Source organism: Pogoniulus pusillus, chromosome 13, assembly GCF_015220805.1.
Source record: "Pogoniulus pusillus isolate bPogPus1 chromosome 13, bPogPus1.pri, whole genome shotgun sequence".
Classification (NCBI taxonomy): domain Eukaryota; kingdom Metazoa; phylum Chordata; class Aves; order Piciformes; family Lybiidae; genus Pogoniulus; species Pogoniulus pusillus.
The window spans coordinates 17,448,714-17,469,281 of NC_087276.1; the positions used below are offsets into that span (position 1 = coordinate 17,448,714).

Below are 20,568 nucleotides of genomic sequence, written 5' to 3' on the forward strand. Positions count from 1 at the left end.
GGTGCGGCTCTGCGAAGATTGACGCGCGGCACAGCCAGTGGTGCTGAGGTCCCCTCAGGCACCGCCTCCTCCTGCTCCGGGCGCTCAGCCAATGGCGGCGCGGTGCGGCGCCGACGCAGCCAATGGACGGCTGAAGGCGGTGCCGAGAGAGAATTGTTTATGTCCCGGGAGGGGAAAGTAGGTCAGAGCGCAGCGGCGCGGCCGGGCCGGGCCGGGCAGGTGGGCGGGCTGGGGCCGGGACCGGGACCGGGACGCGGGCTGGAGCCGGGGGCCGCAGTGGGCTGCGAGGGCTGCGCGGGCCAAGCGCAGTGTCCTGGCCAAGGCAGGCCCCGCCGGGCCTGGTCCGGTGCGGCCGCGTCTGAACCGAGGGACGAGCGGAGTTGCGGTGCCCGCGTTCCGGCCGAGCCGGCTGCGGATGGGCCGGGCCGAGAGAGAGCAGCCCGTGCTGCGCTGCGCCCGGGGAAGCGCCGGCCGGGGTGAGGTAGCTCCGGTCTCCGGGCGCGCAGCGCTGTCACGGCAGCTCCCCGGTTGCCCATTGTGCTCAGCCCCTGAGCCGGAGCGCCGAGCACCGGGTAGGAGGCGGCTGCCTGGGGCAGTGGGTGCTGTGCGGCCCAGGGTCTGCAGCCTTCCGTTTCAGGCCCAGAAGGGGGCTCAGCAGCCCCGGGTCCTCTCTGGGGTGAAAGCCTGATCCTGCCGACCTACAGGCTGTGGCTGACACCGGCAGCGCCGCCTGTGCCCCGTGAGCCCCGGTCATAGCGAGGTGCTGGGAGGGCAGGTTCGTGATTAGCGGCTGTGGGGGCTCTTCGAAGCAGGAGAAGGGGCCATGTGGTGTGGGTTTTGGTGCTTTCCCAGCATGGCTGTGCTTGGAAACGGCAGTTGAGGACATGGTTCAGCGGTGGTGATGTTAGGCTGGCGTTTGGCACCGACCTTGGAGATCTTTTCCAAGTGAAACAACTCTATAGTTCTGTGATCTCGGCAGATGGGATGCCCGCAGCCCTGCAAAGCATCCTTGGGCACCTGCACAACTGGCTGTGGCTCTGTTTCTCCTGCTCTTCCAGGAGCTGCCTACCCGTTGGCAGCAGAGGTGGAGGAAGGGGGCCGGGGCCATGTGGCAGGCATTGGGATGGGGCTGCCTCACCACAGCTTTGCAGGTTTCGTGATTGGGGCAGAGCTGCTGCAGGTCAAGGAAGCATCAGAGCTGGTGTGGGTGTGCAGAGCAGCTGTCCCTGGCACAGAAGCTGGGCAAAGAGAGCAGATTTGAGGGATGGGAGAAGGGTTGTAGCCCTACAGGTGCCTCTTGTTGAGTTTTCTGCAAAGATAAACTTCAGGGCAGCTGAGTTCCCCTGTCCCGTTGTGTGCAATGTGTGGGGGCAGGGAGTTGGTGTGGTCTGTCAGGAGCCTGTGGAAATCTCTCCCTGCTTGAGCTGGAGGCAGGCAGCTGCTTCCTGTCTGCTTGTTGGTCTAGGGGCAATTTGGGAAACAGACCATGAAAAGGCTGCTTTTACTTCAGTGAGCCCCACACAGGTGGTCTTTCAGCCCCAAACACTGAGAGCAAGGTCCTTCTGCATTGGTCATGATCAAACAGCCTTCCCTGCAGTCAAGGACCACAGTGGTGCCCATGGCATGACAGGTGGCCAGAGCAGGCATGGGGGAGGCCATGCCTTGGTCTCTGACCATCCTGATGCTTCCATGGCCAATGGTGTGGGGGGATGCTGGGTCTGTGCACTGTGGAATGGGAGAGTTTCTAGGGACAGTTTAAATGCCTGGGCTTGGGGAGTAGTCCCTCCACGGAGAAAGAGCTTGAAGAAAGTTCCAGGGAGACCCTAGAGCAGCATTTCAGTGTCTGAATGGACTCCAGGAGAGCTGGGGAGGGACTTTGGACAAGGGCTGGGAGTGCCAGGATGATGGACAATGGCTTTGAGCTGGGAGAGGGGAGACTGAGAGTAGAGGTGAGCAAGAAATCATTTGCAGTGAGGGTAGGGAGAGACTGGCATAGATTCAGAGGATGTGATTCTGTGATCCACAACCTCCCTGGAGGTGTTGAAGTCCAGGCTGGATGAGGCCTTGAGCACCCCGGGCTGATGGGAGGTGTCCCTGCCCATGGCAGTGCGCTGGCACTGGATGATATTGAAGGTCCCTTCCAAGTCAACCCATTCTGTGATCACTCACCTGTGCCACTTTATGCATTCCCAGAGGCTGTGCAGACACAGTTTGTGCCAATCCATTCCCGGGGGTGCCTGTGGTGACTTGGGGGAGGTTAGCACAGAGGGCAAAGGCTGCTGAGGGGAGGGTGTGAGCGGGACGTGGCTGCAGTGTGTAACCCCCTGTCTGTTCTCCCCCCAGCCTACCTGTCTGGCAGCAGCATGGCACGGCGTGCCCGCAGCAGCAGAGCCTGGCACTTTGTGCTCAGCGGGGTGCGGCGTGAGGCCGACAGCCGGGCGGGCACCTTGGCACAGCGCGGCTGGGGCTATGACTCCGACGGGCAGGTAGGCTTGGGAGGCTGTGAGGTGACACGAGGGACGGTGCTCCTGGGCACTCTGAGCACCCTGCTCTAGTTGCAAGTGTCTCTGTGGAGTGCAGGGGCTTGGACTGGGTGGGCTTGAAAGGCTCCTTACCACTCAGAGCTATCCGTGGCTGGCACAGCTCCTCGCTGCTCTGGGTGGCAGGCACAGTGCAGCCATGCTGTCACCAGCACTGTCATAGAATCATAGAGTCAACCAGGTAGGAAGAGACCTCCAAGCTCATCCAGTCCAACCTAGCACCCAGCCCTAGCCAGTCAACTAGACCATGGCACTAAGTGCCTCATCCAGGCTTTTCTTGAACACCTCCAGGGACAGTGACTCCACCACCTCCCTGGGCAGCCCATTCCAGTGCCAATCACTCTCTCTGGCAAGAACTTTCTCCTAACATCCAGCCTATACCTACCCTGGCACAATTGGAGACTGTGTCCCCTTGTTCTGTTGCTGGTTGCTTGGGAAAAAGAGACCAACCCCACCTGGCTACAGCCTCCTTTCAGGTAGTTGTGGACAGTAATGAGGTCACCCCTGAGCCTCCTCCAGGCTGCACACCCCCAGCTCCCTCAGCCTCTCCTCACAGGGCTGTGCTCCAGGCCCTTCACCAGCTTTCTCGCCCTCCTCTGGACACGTTCAAGCATCTCAACATCTCTCTTGAATTGAGTGGCCCAGAACTGGACACAGCACTCAAGGTGTGGCCTGACCAGTGTTGAGTACAGGGGAAGAATAACCTCCCCTGTCCTACTGGCCACACTCTTCCTGATGCAGGCCAGGATGCCATTGGCTCTCTTGGCCACCTGGGCACACTGCTGGCTCATGTTCAGTCTACTATCTACCAGTATCCCCAGGTCACTTTCTTCCTGGCTGCTCTCCAGCCACTCTGTCATATCTGTTGAGACATTGAGGAGCTGGAGCAGATCCAGAGAAGTGCAACAGAGCTGGGGAAGGGTCTGGTGAACAGGGCTGGGGAGGAGCAGCTGAGGGAGCTGGGGGTGTGCAGCCTGGAGAAGAGGAGGCTGAGAGCAGAGCTCATTGCTCGCTACAGCTCCCTGAGAGGAGGCTGCAGCCAGCTGGGGCTTGGGCTCTGCTCCCCGGGAAAAAGTGACAGGAGGACAGGAAATGGCCTCAAGCTGCACCCTAAGAAGTTCAAGTTGGACATTAGAAGAAATTTCATCACTGGAAGGGTTCTCAAAGCCTGGCCCAGGCTGCCCAGGGGGTGGCCGAATGCCTATCACTGGAGGCGTTTTGGAGAGCAGTGGTGCTGAGGGCAATGGCTCGGCACCAGCCTGGGCAGAGTTAGGGAATGGGTGGCCTGGATGAGCTGAAAAAGCTTAGCCAGCTAAAACCATTCTGTGGTTCTGTCAGGCCGGGACCTCCCGGCACAGCTGCGTGGCAGCTGAGACCTCGGGCAGGCTCTCAGTGAGCTCTGCTCTGCTCTGCCCTGCAGCACAGTGACTCGGACTCGGAGGCGGAGCTGTCCTCGCTGTCGCCCTCCATCCCCAGCGCCATCCCTGTCACCGGCGAGTCTTACTGCAACTGCGAGAGCCAGAGCCAGGCGCCCTACTGCGCCGGCCTGCACGCCCTGCACCGCCTCAAGGACTGCCGCTGTGGCGAGGAGGACGAGGGTAAGGCCTCAGGGCCCCCCGGGGGGCAGTCACACAATGGTCTGGCCTGGAATAAAGACCTCTGAGATCATCCAGTGCAGCCCTCAACCCAGCGCCGCCATGGCCACAGGTTTCCTGAACACCTCCAGGCATGGAGACTCCACCACCTCCCTGGGCAGCCTGGGACAGTCCCTGACCACTCTGGCAGCAAAGAAATTGTTCCTCCTCTCCAACCTAACCCTCCCCAGCACAATTTCGGGCCAGTTCCTCTCCTCCTATCACCTGAGACTAGAGGGCAGAGCCCAACCCCCAGCTGGCTGCAGCCTCCTCTCAGGGAGCTGTAGAGGGCAATGAGCTCTGCCCTCAGCCTCCTCTTCTCCAGCCTCAACACCCCCAGCTCCCTTAGCTGCTTCTCCCCAGCCCTCCTGCCCAGACCCTTCCCCAGCTCTGCTGCCCTTCTCTGGCCCTGCTGCAGCCTCTCAGTGTCCTTCTGAGAGTGAGGATCCCAAAGCTGACCCCAGGATTTGAGCTATGGCCTCCCCAGTGCTGAGCACAGGGGCACTGCTGCCCACACCATTACTGATCCAGGCCAGGCTGCTGGTGGCTGCCCTGGCTACATGGGCACACTGCTGGCTCACATTTAGATGGCTGCCAGCCTGGCCTGCACCCCTGTACAGACCCTTTCCTTGTCTCCCAGGCAGCCTGTGGTGCCCTTTGCTCACAGCTGAAGGCCAGGTGGCTGTAGGAGGATTCCAGGCACATGCCTGCCGCACTGCTTCAGGGGCTAAGCCCTCAGCTTATTTAATGCATCTGGGGACCTGCTTTCAAATCCACTTTAAGCCACCAGTGAAACCAGCCCATGTACTTACAGCCCTCTGGACACTGATCCCTACACTGCCTGCACGCAGGGCACAGGGTAGGCACGGGGTGGGCTGAGCTGTGGTGGAGCTACCACTACAGGAAACCTAGGAAGAAAGGACCCTCCACCTGGGTCTGTGAAGCCTCATGTTGGCCAAAATAGGAACTGGGCAAAAGGCTGAGTGCAGGCTGGGGGAGCAAGAATCAGAATCGCCTTTGGTTGCAAAAGACCTTCAAGATCATCAGTTGCAACACTAACAAGTCCACCACTAAACCAGGGCCCTCAGCACCATGTCTGTGCAGCTTTGACAACCCTCCAGGCATGGGGACTCCACCACTGCCCTGAGCAGCCTGGGCCGGGCCAGGCCTGGACAATCCTCAAGGGGAAGAAATTGTTCCTCATGGCCAAAAATCACCTTGTCCTGAAGGGATTCTTTGTCTTAAAGGGACAGGAGGTTGTCAGCCCTGCTCCTGCTCAAAGTGTGGCCAGCTTCAAGGTTAGCTCGGAGTGCTCAGGACCTTCTCCCGTGGGGTTCTGGAAGTGCCCAACAATGGAGATTTGATAGGACAGTAGGAAACAGCCTCAAGTTACCCCAGGGGACATTCAGGTTGGCTATGAGGAACAATTTCTGCCCCTTGAGTGTAGTCCAGGCCTGGCCCAGATTGCTCATAGCAGTGGTGGAGTTCACATGCCTGGAGGGGTTTCAGAGCTGTGGTGCTGAAGGGAATGGGTCAGTGGTGCCCTGGCACTGCTAGGACAAGGGTTGCACTGGATGAGCTTAAAGGCCTCTTTCAACCAAAATGGCTCCATGATCCTACCACAGCATCTCTGTGGCTCCTCTGAGCCAATATGGACCCTGGGGAATGCTGACAGTGCTGAGAGCCCTGAGTCAGCCCTGCTGGGCCACTGCAGCGCTGACGCTGTGTGCCCACACTGCAGTGCTGATGCTGCATGCCCAGAGCCTCGCTGGCATGCTGCAGGCTAGTTCAGGCTTCAGCTCAGCACTGTGAAGTCCTTGGCATTCACCCTCCTGACTGGTAAACCCAAATGGACAAAGCCCTTTGGCAGGAGAAATGTCTGCCTGGAGAGGGAAGCCTTCCTGTGGCCCTTTGCCCACCTTTGTGCCCTCTGTGCCCCTTGAGCAGATTTTGACTGGGTGTGGGACGACCTGAACAAGTCCACGGCCACGCAGCTGAGCTGTGACAATCGCAAGGTGAACTTCCACATGGAGTACAGCTGCGGCACTGCCGCCATCCGCGGCACCAAGGAGCTGGCCGAGGGGCAGCACTTCTGGGAGATCAAGATGACCTCTCCAGTCTATGGCACAGACATGGTAGGTGGGCCAGAGGTGCTTGTGGGCACACAGAAATCCTGCGGTGGCTCAGGTTGGGAGGCACCTCAGAACTGACCTACTCCAGTCTCCCCCTGCCATGGGCAGGGAAGTCTCTTGGTTAGATTTGGTTGCTCTCAAGGCTTCACCAAAGCTAGCTTTGAACATCTCCAGGAAGGGGGCACCCAGAGCCTCTCTGGGCAGCCTGCTCCAGTGGCTCCCCAACCTTGTACTGAAGAACTTCTTATGTTCCTAACATCAGAGAGCTGCAGCAGCTCTGCTATGAGGACAAGCTGAGAGAGTTGGGATGCTGCAGCGTGAAGAAGAGGTTTCAAGGAGACCTTGTAATGGCCTTCCAGTATCTGAAGGGGGCTACAGGAGGGCTGGGGAGGGACTGCTGACAAGGTCTTGTAATGACAGGATGAGTAATGGCTTGAAACTGGCAGAGGGGAGATTTAAATTGGCTGTTAGGAAGAAGTTCTTTCCAGTAAGGGTGGTGAGACACTGGCACAGTTAGCCCAGGGAGGTTGTGGATCACAGAATGTGATCTTTGAGGTGTTCAAGGCCAGGTTGGATGAGGCCTTGAGCGACCTGTTCTAGTGGGAGGTGTTCCTGCCTATGGCAAGGTCCTGTACCTGGGTTGGGGCAGCCTCAGTATCAGCCCAGGCTGGGGCTGAAGGGGCTGGAGAGCAGGCCAAGGGAGGATAGTATGAGCTGCAAGAGGGAGATTGAGAGTGGAGAGGAGGGAGAAATGTTTGACCCAGAGGGTGGGGATATCCACCTCTGATGTGGCTTCACCAAAACCTGTGGTTTGGTGACGCTGTGGCAGGAATGGGGCGGGAGGGGGAGAGCTGAAGGTGGAGTTGTTGGTTGTGTTTTGCTGCCTGTCAGGATGCTAAGCTCGTGTTCTTCTCCCTGGCCTCGCCCCCAGATGGTGGGAATTGGGACGTCGGATGTGAACCTGGACAAGTACCGGCACACCTTCTGCAGCCTGCTGGGCAAGGACGAGGACAGCTGGGGGCTGTCCTACACGGGTACCAAGGGCAGGGGCGCTGGAAGGGCAGCAGAGGGCACAGCTGTTGTCTTGAGAGGTTGAGGATCTGCACAGAGCTGAGGCTGAAAAGGCCATCAGATCCAAGTCCCTTCACAGAGTGGTTTGGATTGGAAGGGACCCCAAGCCATCTGCCATGAGCAGGGTCACCTCCCATTGGAGCAGGATGCTGAAGGCCTCATCCAGCCTGGCCTTCATTAAAGGGAGCAGGAGTGGCTGGCTGCAGCTCTGAGCTCTTAGAGCATCCTGCCTTGCCCTGAGAACCTATGTGTGAACATTCAGGGCACCAGGACTGTGATTGGACATCACCTATGGGGGTTCCAGGGCTGCTGGCCATGCAATGTAGAACCTAAATGTTCTCCTTTCCATTGCCTGCTCTGGGATGGGATTGAGCATGGAGTGAGGCTGTACTGGTGGGGACTTGCCACCTGGGAGCTGGGTTGGGATTTGTGGAGCTGCGGGGTGGATTTTGGGGTGCTGGTTTTCCAACACCTGCTGGATGTTGTGTTTCCAGGCCTGCTGCATCACAAGGGAGACAAAACGAACTTCTCCTCACGCTTCGGGCAGGGCTCCATCATCGGGGTGCACCTGGACACGTGGCACGGGACCCTCACCTTCTTCAAGAACCGCAAGTGCATCGGTACGGGGCAGGGCAGGGCCTGGGGGAGGGCAGTGGCGAGGGGGAGCAGTGCAGATCTGGCCAAGCTCAGGGTCTGACTGGAGGAGAAGACCCTGGCAAAGCAGAGCAGCAAGGCATGAGCCACAGAGGCACTCTGGCTGGCAAAGCCCTTCAAGCTCATCCAGTCCAACCATTCTCTAAGTCTAGCAAGGCTGGTGCTGGACCATGGCCTTCAGCACCATAGCTCTGGAAGCACCTCCAGGGACTGGGGATTCAACCACCTCTCTGGGCAGCCTGGGCCAGTCTTTAACCCTTTCAGTGAAGTGTTTTCTTCTAGTGACCAACCTAAACCTCCTCTGGTGCAGCTTGAGGCCATTTCCTCTTGTCCTCAAGGACAGCGAAGGCAGTTGGGGGGAAGGTTCCTTTGGCTGTTTATTCTGTTGGGATTCCCAAGAGCTGCTTCCTAACAGCCCTGCAGTTAGCAAGTGCCAGGTGGCTGGGAGGAGCGAGGTCACCTCGTGCCGTGAACCCCACCCTGCTGATCTTCCCCCATCAGGAGTTGCAGCCACGAAGCTGCAGAACAAGAAGTTCTACCCCATGGTGTGCTCCACAGCGGCCAAGAGCAGCATGAAGGTCATTCGCTCCTGCGCCAGCTGCACCTCCCTCCAGTACCTCTGCTGCTTCCGCCTGCGCCAGCTGCTGCCCAACTACGTGGACACGCTGGAGGTGCTGCCTCTGCCACCGGGACTCAAGCAGGTGCTCCATAACAAACTGGGGTGGGTCTTGAGCATGAACTATAGCATCTCGAAGCCTTCCTCATCCTCCTCCTCATCAGGAAGCGACTCGGATAGCTCGGATGCAGAGGCCTGCCAAAGGAAGAGGTGCAGGAGGATATAGTGTCTGCAGATAGACTGCTGTGAGGGGGTTGGGCAGGGGGGCATTGTGCCCCTTGCCACCTGCGAGGGCTAGCCAGACCTGGAGCACCTCTTTTCTTCATGGGGACTTCCATTCCTACTCATTGGCAAAGATTTCTCTTAAGCTCTTAGAAATCTTTTATCCTCCATCCGTCACATGCATTGATCAGAGACCTGTTGAGTCCAAGAGGTCCCAGCTCTGTGAAGCAGCCAAAATACCTGAGCCTCAACTCCTCCTGCCTTGCCATGGCCTCTTCCTGAAGGATCTCTCTTCTTTCTGTCAGCACAGACAAGATGTAAGGTGGCCTCCTGGTCTCAAGGTGTGCTAGGCTCCAGTCAGGTAACTGACTTGACTCATCAAGAGACAAAGTCCAAGAACAGTCCTCTCCTGCTCACTGTTTTGCGTTGGTTTGGTGTCTGCTGTGGACTCCTCCCGCTGTGGGGCACGACTGAGGAGCAGGACGTAGGGAAAGGGGCTCCAGAGATGCATCTGTAGAGCAGCTCCTGAGGTGGGTTGAGCTGTTGGTGATCTTCCTCCTGATGACTTCAGTTGCTTTGCATGTTGGCTCCTGCTGCTTCTGCTGTATGATAAAGACTGTAACCAACTGTAATAATAAAAGTAGAAAGTGGCTTTGGTTCCTCTTCTGGCCCTTGAAGTTGGCTAAGAAGGGCAGCAGCAACCTGGCTTGGCCCAACAATGGTGGGGCCAGCAGGACTAGGGCAGGGAGCATCAGGCATGGGTTGACAGCAGGACACTGAACCTCCCTGGTGTGCTGGGCCCTGCTTTCCTGAACCCAGCATTGCTGTTGGGAGTTAAGCACCTCCTGGTACTCCAGAACATCTGTGCTGGGTGGTGGCCAACAGCAAGGCCATGCCAAACTTCAAAAGGCAGTGACTTGACTGTGTGCCAGCAGTGTGCTCTTCTGGCCAGGAGGGCCAATGCCATTCTGGGGTGGATTAGAAGGGCTGTGAGGAGTAGGTCAGAGAGGTTCTCCTTCCCTTCTGCTCTCTCCTGCTAAGGCCACATCTGGACTACTGTGTCCAGTTCTGGGCCCCACAGTTCAAGAAGGACATGAACTGCTTGAGAGAGTCATAAAGATGGTTAAGGGAATGGAAGATCTCTCTCATGAGGAGAGCTGGAGGGAGCTGGGTCTTGGAGAGGAGTCCGAGAGGTGACCTCCTTCATGTCGATAGAGATGTAAAAGTGAGTGCCAAGAGCACAGAGCCAGGCTCTGCCCAGTGATGCCCAATGCCAGGACAAGGGGCAATGGGGGAAGCTAAGGCATGGCAAGTTCCATGGAAACACGAGGAGGAATTTTTTCACAGTGAGAGTGAAAGGGGCTGTGGAGTCTCCCTCTCTGGAGATATTTGAGACCTGCCTGGATATGTTCCTGGGTGATCCTGCTCTGGCAGGGGTGTTGGACTGGATGAGCTTTGGAGGTCCCTTCCAGCCCCTGCCAGATTTGCCAGTTGTGCAGATGCAGAATCACAAAGCCAGAATATTTTGACATCCAAGGTGGACCAGAGAGGAGGAATGCCTGCTGGGTTGCTGCTGCCACCTGGCTAGGAACAGCACTTTGGTGTCACCCAGCTGCTACAGCAGCCCCTGGAGGAAAAGTGACAAAAGCCCAGCATGCTGACTGATGGCACAAAGGTGGGCTTGGCTGGGCCAGCGTCAGCCAGGCCAACCTGAGGCCCTTACACTTGTTCTTTTTCCACCAGGAGCACTGGTGCCACCTCTAGCCACCCAAGACACCCAGTGAGAGCAGGAAAGAAACCCAGAGGGGCAGGACACATCCCTGGGCAGCATGAAGCTGGGCTGGGAGGGGAGCCAGGCTGGGCTGCTGGCGTTGGCTCTGTTTGCACAGCACCACAGCAAAGCTCATCCCTCTTAGCTCCTGGTAAGCCGGTGAGTCACAGCCCCCCTCAGGCAGGGCAGGAACCCAGTTCAAGGGATATCAAGCAAGGGTTCAGATGGTATTTAACCTAGTTTATGGCTGCTGTGGCATCTCAAGGAGCATTGCTGTTCTGCAAGGCAGAGACCTGAGCCAATGAGCTCCTTTCACAGCTGACTGGGCAGGTCTTGGTGGGGCTGGATCACCTCTGAAACAGGGGCTCAAAACTCACAGAATGGTTTAGGTTGGAAGGGACCTTAAAAGATGATACAACTCACAGGCAGGGATGTCTCTTACTAGCCCAGCTTGCTCAAGGTCCCATCCAACCTGGCTTTGAGCACTTCTAGGACAGGCACCTCCACGGCTTCTCTGGGCAACCTGTTCCAGTGCCTCATCACCCTCGTGGTAAAGAACAGGAGGCTCCAAACTCTGCCTTGAAGCCTGTAGCCTCTTTGCAGTGCTAGCCAGGGTGAAGGAGGATGTTTGGAGATGCCACCTGACCCAAGCCTGCCACCACCTGCCCTGGCAAAGCGCTCCATGCACACAGCTCACACAGCACAACCCCAAGCAACATCAAATTTCAAGGACTGTAAGAAGCTTTTCCTCCTTTGTCTCCTCCTAAGTCACAGCCAGCTCTGGGCCAGGCTGGGAGCTGGGACTCTGCTTCCCTCTGCTGCCCAGCCTGCTCCTGCTTGCGTCTACAACCAACATACACCACTCGTGCTCCGCCTCTACAGTCGCCCCTCAGGGCTGCTTTCTGGTGAAGAGGACAGAGTTAACTCACCCACGCCTGGGACCTGGGCAAGCTTGGGAAGGGGGCAGCTTGTGATCCTCCCGAGGTTCAGCAAGACCACGTGCAAGGTCCTGCACCTGTGTCAGGGCAATATCCAGCACAAATCCAGGCTGCGGGAGAAGGGCTGGAGAGCAGCCCTGTGCAGGAGGACTTGGGGTGGCCAGAGGACCAGGACAGGGATTGTGCCCCTGTACTCAGCACTGATGAGGCCACAGCCCTAATACTGGGGTCAGTTTTGGACCCTTCGCCCCCAGAAGGACACCGAGGGGCTGGAGCAGGGCCGGAGAAGGGCAACAGAGCTGGGGAAGGGTCTACAGAAGAGGTCTGGGGAGGAGCAGCTGAGGGACTTAGGAGTGTTGAGCCTGGAGAAGGCTGAGGGCAGAGCTCATTGCTCTCTGCAGCTCCCTGAGAGGAGGCTGCAGCCAGGTGGGGCTTGGGCTCTGCTCCCAAGGAACAAGTGACAGGAGCGATAACCACCCCGTGTCGCCCCGGGGGATGCTGAGGATGGACGCGAGGGAAGCCTGTGACAAGAGGGTGCTGGCCCAGGCTGCCCAAGGCGATGGCTGGGCGCCCATCTCCGGAGGCGCTTCCAAGAGGCACAGATGTGGTTCTGAGGGCATCGGCAGAGCTCCAGAGCCCTTGGGCTGGACGACCTCGAGGATCGCTTCCAGCTCCCGCGGCTGTGTGACTCGGTGACAGAAGCCAGCGGCGGGGAAGCGCCGAGCCCCACACACTGCCACGGGCCCGCCGCCGCCGGCGCTCCCTGCATAGCTCCCGCCGCTCCCCCGGGCCCTGCGCCGTGGTTCCGCCGGGGGCGGCTGCGGGGGCGGCGTAGGGAGCGAGGCCCCTTTAAGAACGGCGCCGCCATGATCTGCCTGGTGCTGGGCCTCTTCGCCGGCCTCCTCCAGAGCGGTACGGGAACCCCCTGCAGCCGCCGCCGGGCCCCTGTCCCCTCCGCGTCCCCGCGGCCGAGGAGCCGCCGCCGGGCCCCTGTCCCCTCCGCGTCCCCGCGGCCGAGGAGCCGCCGCCGGGCCCCTGTCCCCTCCGCGTCCCCGCGGCCGAGGAGCCGGTGCCGGGCCCCTGTCCCCTCCGCGTCCCCGCGGCCGAGGAGCCGGTGCCGGGCCCCTGTCCCCTCCGCGTCCCCGCGGCCGAGGAGCCGCCGCCGGGCCCCTGTCCCCTCCGCGTCCCCGCGGCCGAGGAGCCGCCGCCGGGCCCCTGTCCCCTCCGCGTCCCCGCGGCCGAGGAGCCGCCGCCGGGCCCCTGTCCCCTCCGCGTCCCCGCGGCCGAGGAGCCGGTGCCGGGCCCGTGACCCCGCGGCTTCAGGACCGACCCTCCCTTTCCCCGTGTCCCCGTCGCTGAAGGGTCGGGACTGAGCCTCGCACCCCCCCGTATCCCTGCGGCTTCGGCTCCTGGGGTCGGGTTCCCCCGTGTGCCCTGGGCTACGGGCCCGGGACTCGGCTCCCACCGCAGCCCTGCGGCTGGGGCCCGCCCTGCCCGTACCCGCGGCTAGCGGCGCGCCGCCGGGCCCCCACCGCCCCTGCCACCCCGTGGCCGGGACCTTGCTTCCCTGTGCTCCCCCCCGCGGCTCCGGGACTGGCCTCGCCCCCCTGTGCCCCCTGCGGCTGCGGGGCTCCGGTCTGGCTCCTTTCCTGCATCCTCAGCTCGCTCCTTGGTCCCCTCGCAGCCTACAGCGGGGTCACCGAACGCACCTTCGTGGCCATCAAGCCGGATGGGGTCCAGCGGCACCTGGTCGGGGAGATCATCCGCCGGTTCGAGAGGAAGGGCCTGCAGCTGGTGGGGCTGAAGCTCCTGCAGGTGAACCAGGGTGCGGGGGAGTCCCTTGGGGCTGAGGAGCCCAAGCTGGAGTGAACCTGTGTGGTCCTGCAGACCACCTCTCTGACGGTGAATGCCAGGGAGGGGGTTTCTGCCTGCCTCGCAGCTTCTACGGCCTGCTGTTGTCGTTTGGGCACCAAATCCTCGCAGGTCTGAGTGGAGTGTTGGCAGCCAGGTGCCCGAACTGCTTCTGGAGGGGTGGTTGTGTTGTGGGGAGCATGGTGCAGCCCTTTGCTGTACCTTGCATAGGGCTGTTGAAAGCTGGCAGGTCTTGCTCCTCTCACCTAGAAACTTCTCCCCTCCCTGTGTGAGGATCCAGCAGAGCAAACCCCTTCTCACTGGCCTGTGCAGGAGCTCCTCTGCACCCTCCAGTACCTCCTCCATCTCTCGGGTGCCCAGATCTGCTCAGAGCAGTCTCAGTGTGGCAGTTCGGGAGTTTCCTGCCCACCCCCCGAATACAGCAGACTAACTCAGCTGGGTGGAAGTTGAGAAACAAAGCAACATGGCACAATTTGCAAGCATATATGTGCAATATCTCTATATATTTACAGCTATATGGGATCATAGGATGTTAGGGGTTGGGAGGGACCCAAGGAGATCATCGAGTCCACCCCCCTTGCGGAGCAGGACAATGCTATCTAACACAGATCACAGAGGAACACATCCAGACAGGCCTTGAAAGGCTTCAGAGAAGGAGACTCCACAGCCTCTCTGGGGAGCCTGTTCCAGTGCTCTGTGACCCTTACAGTAAAGAAGTTCCCCCTTGTGTTGAGGCAGAACCTCTTTTGCTGCAACTTACACCCATTGCTCCCTGTCCTGTCACAGGGAGCAAGTGAGCAAAGCCTGTCCCCTGCTCCTGGCAGCCTTCAGATACTTCTAAACATTTATCAAATGCCCTCTAAGTCTTCTTTTCTCCAGACTAAAAAGCCCCAGGTCCCTCAGCCTCTCCTCCTAAGCCATGCCTTCCTGCCCCCCAATCATTCTCATAGCCCTCTGCTGGACCCTCTCCAGCAGATCCCTGTCTGAGCCCAAAACTGAACACAGTATTCAAGATGAGGTCTCAGCAGGGCAGAGTAGAGGGGGAGGAGAACCTCCCTTGATCTGCTGGACACACTCCTCCTAACACAGCCCAGGATCCCATTGGCCTTCTTGGCCACAAGGGCACATTGCTCTGCCATGGGTAACTTGTTAGCCACCAGGACCCCGAGGTCTCTCTCCACAGGGCTGCTTTCCAGCAGATCACCTCCCAGCCTGTACTGGTGCAGTTTGTTGTTCCTCCCCAGATGCAGGACTCTGCACTTGTCCTGTATACAATTACATACAAGTTAAAAGAAATACAGAAATACAAACCCCCTCCTGAACAGCAGAATCACACAGGAGGGCTCCTGACCAGTTCCCCACCTTCTTTCCACCCCTCCCCTTATCTCAGAATCTGCTTCACATGGCAGGGTGAGGTGTGAAAGGTCAGCAAGAGCTTAGAAGGGAAAAGATGAGCTCTGGTTACACAGATCCAGGCAGAAGGGTTAACGCAGCTGCAGACAGATGCACTGGCTCCCTTTTGCTTAGATTTGTTGGCTTTGTGTCCCTCAGCAGAGCCAATGGGGAATGTAGACATCACTGTTAGTCCCTTTTCACAGCCAGTGATCTAATTTCTCTCATTAAAATACTCCAGTTAGCCTCAAACCAGCACACTCAGCTTTCTGCTCTTTGTGCCCAGGCCTCAGAGGAGCTGCTGAAGGAGCACTACATCGCCCTGCGGGACAGGCCCTTCTACAGCCGCCTGGTCAAGTACATGAGCTCAGGGCCTGTGGTGGCCATGGTGAGTGCCATCCATCTTCTCCAGAGCCCAGGGGATGGAAAGTGAAGTGCAGCGTTCAGGCAGCGTGCTCTGGAGGCATTCACATCCCACTTGGGTGATTTACTTTAGGTGAGCCTGTGTGAGCAGAGGGGGTTGGATGGACCTAGGTGATCTTCAGAGGTCCCTTCCAGCACCTGTCAGGCTGTGACTCTGTGGCACTGGCTTGTGTGATGGAGGTGAGGTGGCCTCTCTTTGCTGAGGACCTCCTGAGGCTGTGCTGAACTGCAGGGATGTTTTCTGTGGTAAACCAAATCTGCTCACAGGGTTGTTTTCAACTTCTGAAGCCCTGTTGGGACAGGCTACAAGAGCTGGGGCTCTTCAGCCTGGAGAAGTGAAGGCTTCAAGGAGACCTTGTAGTGGCTTTCCAGTATCTGAAGGGGGCTACAGGAGGGCTGGGGAGGGACTGTTGGCAAGGTCTTGTGATGACAGAATAGAGTAATGGGTTTAGACTGGCAGAGGGGAGATTTAAACTGGATGTTAGGAAGAAGTTCTTTGTGAGACACTGGCACAGGTTGCCCAGGGAGGTTGTGGCTGCTCTCTCCCTGGGAGTGTTCAAGGCCAGGTTGGATGAGGCTCTGAATGACCTGTTCTGGTGGGAGGTGTCCCTGCCTATGGTGAAGGGTTGGAAATGGATGAGTTTTGAGGTCGCCTCCAACCTAAACCATTCTATGATTTTATTTAAAGAGGGACCCTTCTTGTCTCCCTGCCCAGGGGGGTCAGACAGGGAATGGAGAGAACTGAAGATGATCTGCTGGGAATGTGGTGGAAGCTGATCTTTGCTTTGCTGTCCTGTAGGTCTGGCAGGGCCTGGATGTGGTCAAGACAGTTCGCATGATGATTGGGGAGACCAACCCAGCTGAATCCAGGCCTGGCACCATCCGAGGAGACTTCTGTGTGGAAGTCAGCAAGTGAGAGCTTTGACTTTTCATTCCCTTGGTTGTCCAGGGATGCCTCTGCAAGGCCTGCCTGAGCCACACAAGTCTGCATCTGCAGAGCAGAGCTGTCCCTCTGACAGCTTGCAGAGTAGCCCTGGCAGGATGAGCTCCCCCTCTGACCCCTGGGATTGATTTTGCCAGGAGGAGGAACCTGGGTTTGACTTTCTTGCTTCCTAAGGCTTTCTCTTGAAAGCAGGTGGGGTTTGCTTGTTCTTTTTCTGTGAGGAACCAAGACTGGCAGGTGGTGAAGGGGAAGGAAGTAGCCCTCTCAGTGCTTTCCTGGTGGAGCAGGGCATCTGTAGAGCTCCTCCAGCTCCATTGTGCAGCTGAATCTTGATGAAGATCAAGTGGGAGCTCTGCATGTGCTGGGGCTCTTCACTGTTGAAGAAACTAAACTTGGGTGGCTGCTGTTCTGGCTGAACTCTTCCTGTTCTGTGGTGTCTGATGCCAAACCTGCTCCACTAGACCTCCTTTGGCAGAAGAAAATAGGGGGAATCTGGAAGCAAAACTCAAATTCCTGACATGAACCCAAACCAAATCACAGATCCACAGCCACTTGCAGCTCCTCTAGCAAAACGGTTCCTCACAGGAGAAAGGAGTGGAACTGGCAGCTCCTGAGCTTTGCTCAGGGCAGCCAGGAGCAGCCCTTGAGCTGGAGGGTGGAGGGTTCTGTGATGGGAAAGATCATGATAGGATGTGGCTGGTTCCAGGTCCAGAGAAGGGCAGCAGAGCTGGTGAAGGGTCTGGAGAACAGGGCTGGGGAGGAGCAGCTGAGGAGTCTTTGTGTAGTCCGTAGAAAAGGAGGTTGAGGGGAGACTCCTGGAGGTTGGAGTCAGGTGGGGGTTGGTCTCTTGTCCTATCACTTCTTCCTTGGTAAAAGAGGAAATGGCTTCAAGTTGCACCAGGAGAAGCTAAGATTGGAACAATTTCTCCCCTAAGAGGGTTGCCAAGGCCTATGCCAGGGCAGTGGTGGAGTCCCCATCCCTGGAGGGCTTTGAGAGCTGTGTAGATATGGTAGTGAAGGACATGGTTCAGTGGTGCCCTGGCACTGATGTGTTAATCATAGCATCGTGGAATGGGTTGAGTTGGAAGGAACCTCCAAGATCATTCAGTGCCAACCCCCTGCCATGGGCAGGGACATCTCCCACCAGCCCAGGGTGCTCAGGCCTCATCCTGCCTGGCCTTGAACACCTCCAGGAAGGTTGTGAATCACAGAATGTGAGGCTGCTCTAAGGTCTCCCTGGAGCCTTCTCCTCTCCAGGCTGAACTGCCCCAACTCTCCCAGCCTGTCCCCAAAGGGGAGGTTCTCCTGTCCTCTGACCATCTTTGTGGGCCTCCTCTGGCTGGATGTGTTCAGATTGGCCTCGAAGTTCTCAAAAGCATTTTCCAACCCAAATGACTGCACAGTTCTGTAACTACATTGGCTGAAGTGACTTTTCCAAGCTGCAGCTTCCCTCTACCACCTCTCTCTGCTCGCTGCCAGCTGATCCTTTTTTTCTTTCCCACAGGAACGTCATCCACGGCAGTGACTCGGTGGAGAGTGCTCAGCAGGAGATCTCCCTCTGGTTCCACCCAGAGGAGCTAACCTGCTGGCAGGACACAGCTGAGCACTGGATCTATGCTTAAGGAGCAGCCCAGAGGAAGCTACTTTCCCACCTGGACACAGGGGCTTCCCATCCATGCCATCCTGGCTGCTTGGGCTGGATCCTGCTGTGGTGGCAGCTGCTGGGGGGGTCCTGTTCTGCCTGTGGGAGCTGCTGTAGCCCTGCAGCTCAGCTCCTCGCAATAGCAGCTGGTTCTCTGCTCTGCTCCTTGCTTTGTGTTGTTACTCTTTTTGCTGCAAGGTAGCTCAGGGTGGTTTATGGAAGGGTAATCTGGGCTCTGTGCCTCTTCTTGTGTCTGCTCAGCTCTGCCTGGGGCATGAGAACTGCAGCTCCTCCCTGCTGGGACAAGGACTTGGGAGTGCCAGAGTGCCCAGGACCCAGCACTGGTTGCTGGCAGCCCAGAGCCAGCTGTGTGCTGGCTGCAGCCAGAGCAGGGAGAGCAGCAGCACAGGGAGGGGATCCTGCCCCTCTGCTCTGCTGAGACCTCACCTGCAGCACTGCCTCCAGCTCTGGGGCCCCCAGCACAAGAAGGATCTGGAGCTGCTGGAGAGGGGCCAGAGGAGGCCACAAAGATGATTAGAGGCTGCAGCACCTCTGGGAGAGTTGGTGCTGCTCGGTCTGGAGAAGAGAAGGCCCCAGGCAGGCCTCAGAGCAGCCTTCCAGTAGCTGAAGGGGCTGCAGGAGAGCTGGGGAGGGACTTGGGACAAGGACTGGGAGTGCCAGAACAAGGGACAATGTCTTTGAGCTGGGAGAGGGGAGACACAGAAGAAATTGTTTGCAGTGGGGGTTGGGAGACACTGGGACAGGGTTGCCCAGGGATGCTGTTCCCTGGAGGTGTTCGACATCAGTCTGGCTGAGGCCTTGAGCACCCTGGGTTGGTGGGAGGTGTCCCTGCCTATGTAAAGGGGTTGTCACTGGGTGATCTTGAAGGTCCTTTCCAACCCATCCCTTTCCATGATTCTATATGATGGATAAAATCTTCTGTATCTAGAAGGTTCTTCACCAAAGACTTCTAAAGAAGTAGGCTGCTGTGGGACATGGGAAGAAGATCCCCCTGGGGGTAAGAGCTCCTTCTAAGATAAGGGCTAGCACTTTCCTTGCAGGAGCTGGAAGCAAATAGAAGCATTTTTGAGGCTGAGCAATTTTTTTGGGCAAAAATATCAGATAGAAGGTGAGCATTTGAGCCTATAACCTACAGGAAAGGGCCTATCCCCCAATGTCTTCTTCCAAAATGTGAGGTTCCTGGGGATGATCAGAATGGTGCAGAGTTCAGGGCTAGCACAAACAAAACCAGCAAACAAACCAAAAAGCCCCACCAAAGTATTAGCTATGGTTGAAACCCAGACAAATGCTGTGGCTAAGAAAAGTGTGGGCACCCAGACTGGTGTTCCTTGCAAATATGTGGGTGTCCAGATCCCTGGCTGCAGAGATGCCAGAGCCTAGCAGCTGCAATGGAGGGTGGTGGAGATAAAACCTGTGGGCTGTATGAGCAGGTGAGTGAGCTGCTCAGTATGATGGCTGAGCCAAAGGAGGGAGACTGAGATATACATGGGATTGTGCAAGGGGGATTGACTGGTGGAGCCAGGCTGTACCATCCCTCATGACACTGAACAAGATCAAGCGTAAGGCCCTGCACCTGGCTGGGTGGGGAATGGCTGAGAGCAGCCCTGAGGAGCAGGACCTGGGGGTCTGGGGTGATGAAAAGCTCAACAGGAGCCTGCTGTGTTGAGTGCAGCCCAGACAGCAACTGTGTGCTGGGCTGCAGCAAAAGCAGTGTGAGCAGCAGGGCAAGGGAGGGGATTCTGCCCCTTTGCTCTGCTCTCCTCAGACCCCACCTGGAGTCCTATGTGCAGCTCTGGAGCCCCCAGCACAAGCAGGACACGGAACTTTTGGAGTGAATACAGAGGAGGGCACCAAGATGCTTAGAGGGCTGCAGCAGCTCTGCTATGAGGACAGGCTGAGAGAGTTTGGGCTCTGCAGCTGGGAGCAGAGAAGGCTTCGAGGAGACCTTGTAGTGGCCTTCCAGTTTCTGAAGGGGGCTACAGGAGGGCTGGGGAGGGACTATTGGCAAGGTCTTGTGATGATAGGACAAGGAGTAATGGGTTTGAACTGGCAGAGGGGAGATTTAAACTGGATGTTAGGGAGAAGTCCTTTGCAGTGAGGGTGGTGAGACACTGGCACAGGTTGCCCAGGGAGGTTGTGGCTGCTCTCTCCCTGGAGGTGTCCAAAGCCAGGTTGAATGAGGCTTTGAGTGACCTGTTCCAGTGGGAGGTGTCCCTGCCTATGGCAGGGAGGTTGGAACTGGATGAGCTTTGAGATCCCTTCCAGCCTGAACCATCATTTTATTTCGGTAGGCATTTTTAAGGCCAAGCTCTTTTTCAGCCAGGAGGGCAATAAAAAGGGGAGCATTTGAGGTTGTAAGCTACAGGAAAGGGCCTAGCCCCAAACTTCTTTTTCTGAAGTGAGAGGTTAAAGCCACCTGGAGCCCTAAACCCCTTCCTATTTTCTCTCTGTCAGGTGACCTCAGCTTTAGCAGGAGCTGAAGGCAAGAGAAACCCAGCCTGAAGCTGTGGCATGAAGACAGACACTGGAATGGGGAGGTAGTGGATGTCCTCTCCCTGGAGGTGTTCAAGGCCAGGCTGGATGAGGCCTGAGCATCCTGGGCTGGTGGGAGGTGTCCCTGCCCATGGCAGGAACTGGATGAGCTTTGAGGTCCCTTCCGACCCAACCCAGTCCATGATTCTCTGGTTCTCAGCAGAT

At 57.8% G+C, this 20,568-nt stretch overlaps 2 protein-coding genes across 6 annotated transcripts; both read left to right on the forward strand.

Annotated features, from left to right (window-relative positions):
- The first annotated feature begins 97 nt into the window (after nt 1–97).
- SPSB3 (splA/ryanodine receptor domain and SOCS box containing 3) lies at nt 98–9,520 on the forward strand. 5 transcript variants are annotated; one of them, XM_064153233.1, is made up of 7 exons: nt 98–177; nt 2,344–2,486; nt 3,961–4,138; nt 6,122–6,309; nt 7,238–7,340; nt 7,872–7,997; nt 8,533–9,520. In XM_064153233.1, the coding sequence occupies exons 2-7, from the start codon at nt 2,364–2,366 to the stop codon at nt 8,871–8,873; spliced, it is 1,059 nt and encodes a 352-aa protein (XP_064009303.1). In that variant the 5' UTR covers nt 98–177; nt 2,344–2,363; the 3' UTR covers nt 8,874–9,520. The 5 variants fall into 5 exon arrangements, with proteins under 5 accessions (XP_064009303.1, XP_064009302.1, XP_064009307.1 ...); XM_064153232.1 differs by having other exon boundaries at nt 159–181; XM_064153237.1 differs by lacking the exon at nt 98–177 and adding an exon at nt 205–219.
- Nucleotides 9,521–12,267: 2,747 nt separating this feature from the next.
- On the forward strand, nt 12,268–18,015 carry NME3 (NME/NM23 nucleoside diphosphate kinase 3). Its single transcript, XM_064153262.1, has 5 exons — nt 12,268–12,490; nt 13,263–13,393; nt 15,129–15,230; nt 16,065–16,177; nt 17,713–18,015. Exons 1-5 carry the CDS (start codon nt 12,445–12,447, stop codon nt 17,828–17,830), a joined length of 510 nt encoding a protein of 169 aa, XP_064009332.1. The 5' UTR covers nt 12,268–12,444; the 3' UTR covers nt 17,831–18,015.
- The last annotated feature ends 2,553 nt before the right edge of the window (nt 18,016–20,568 follow it).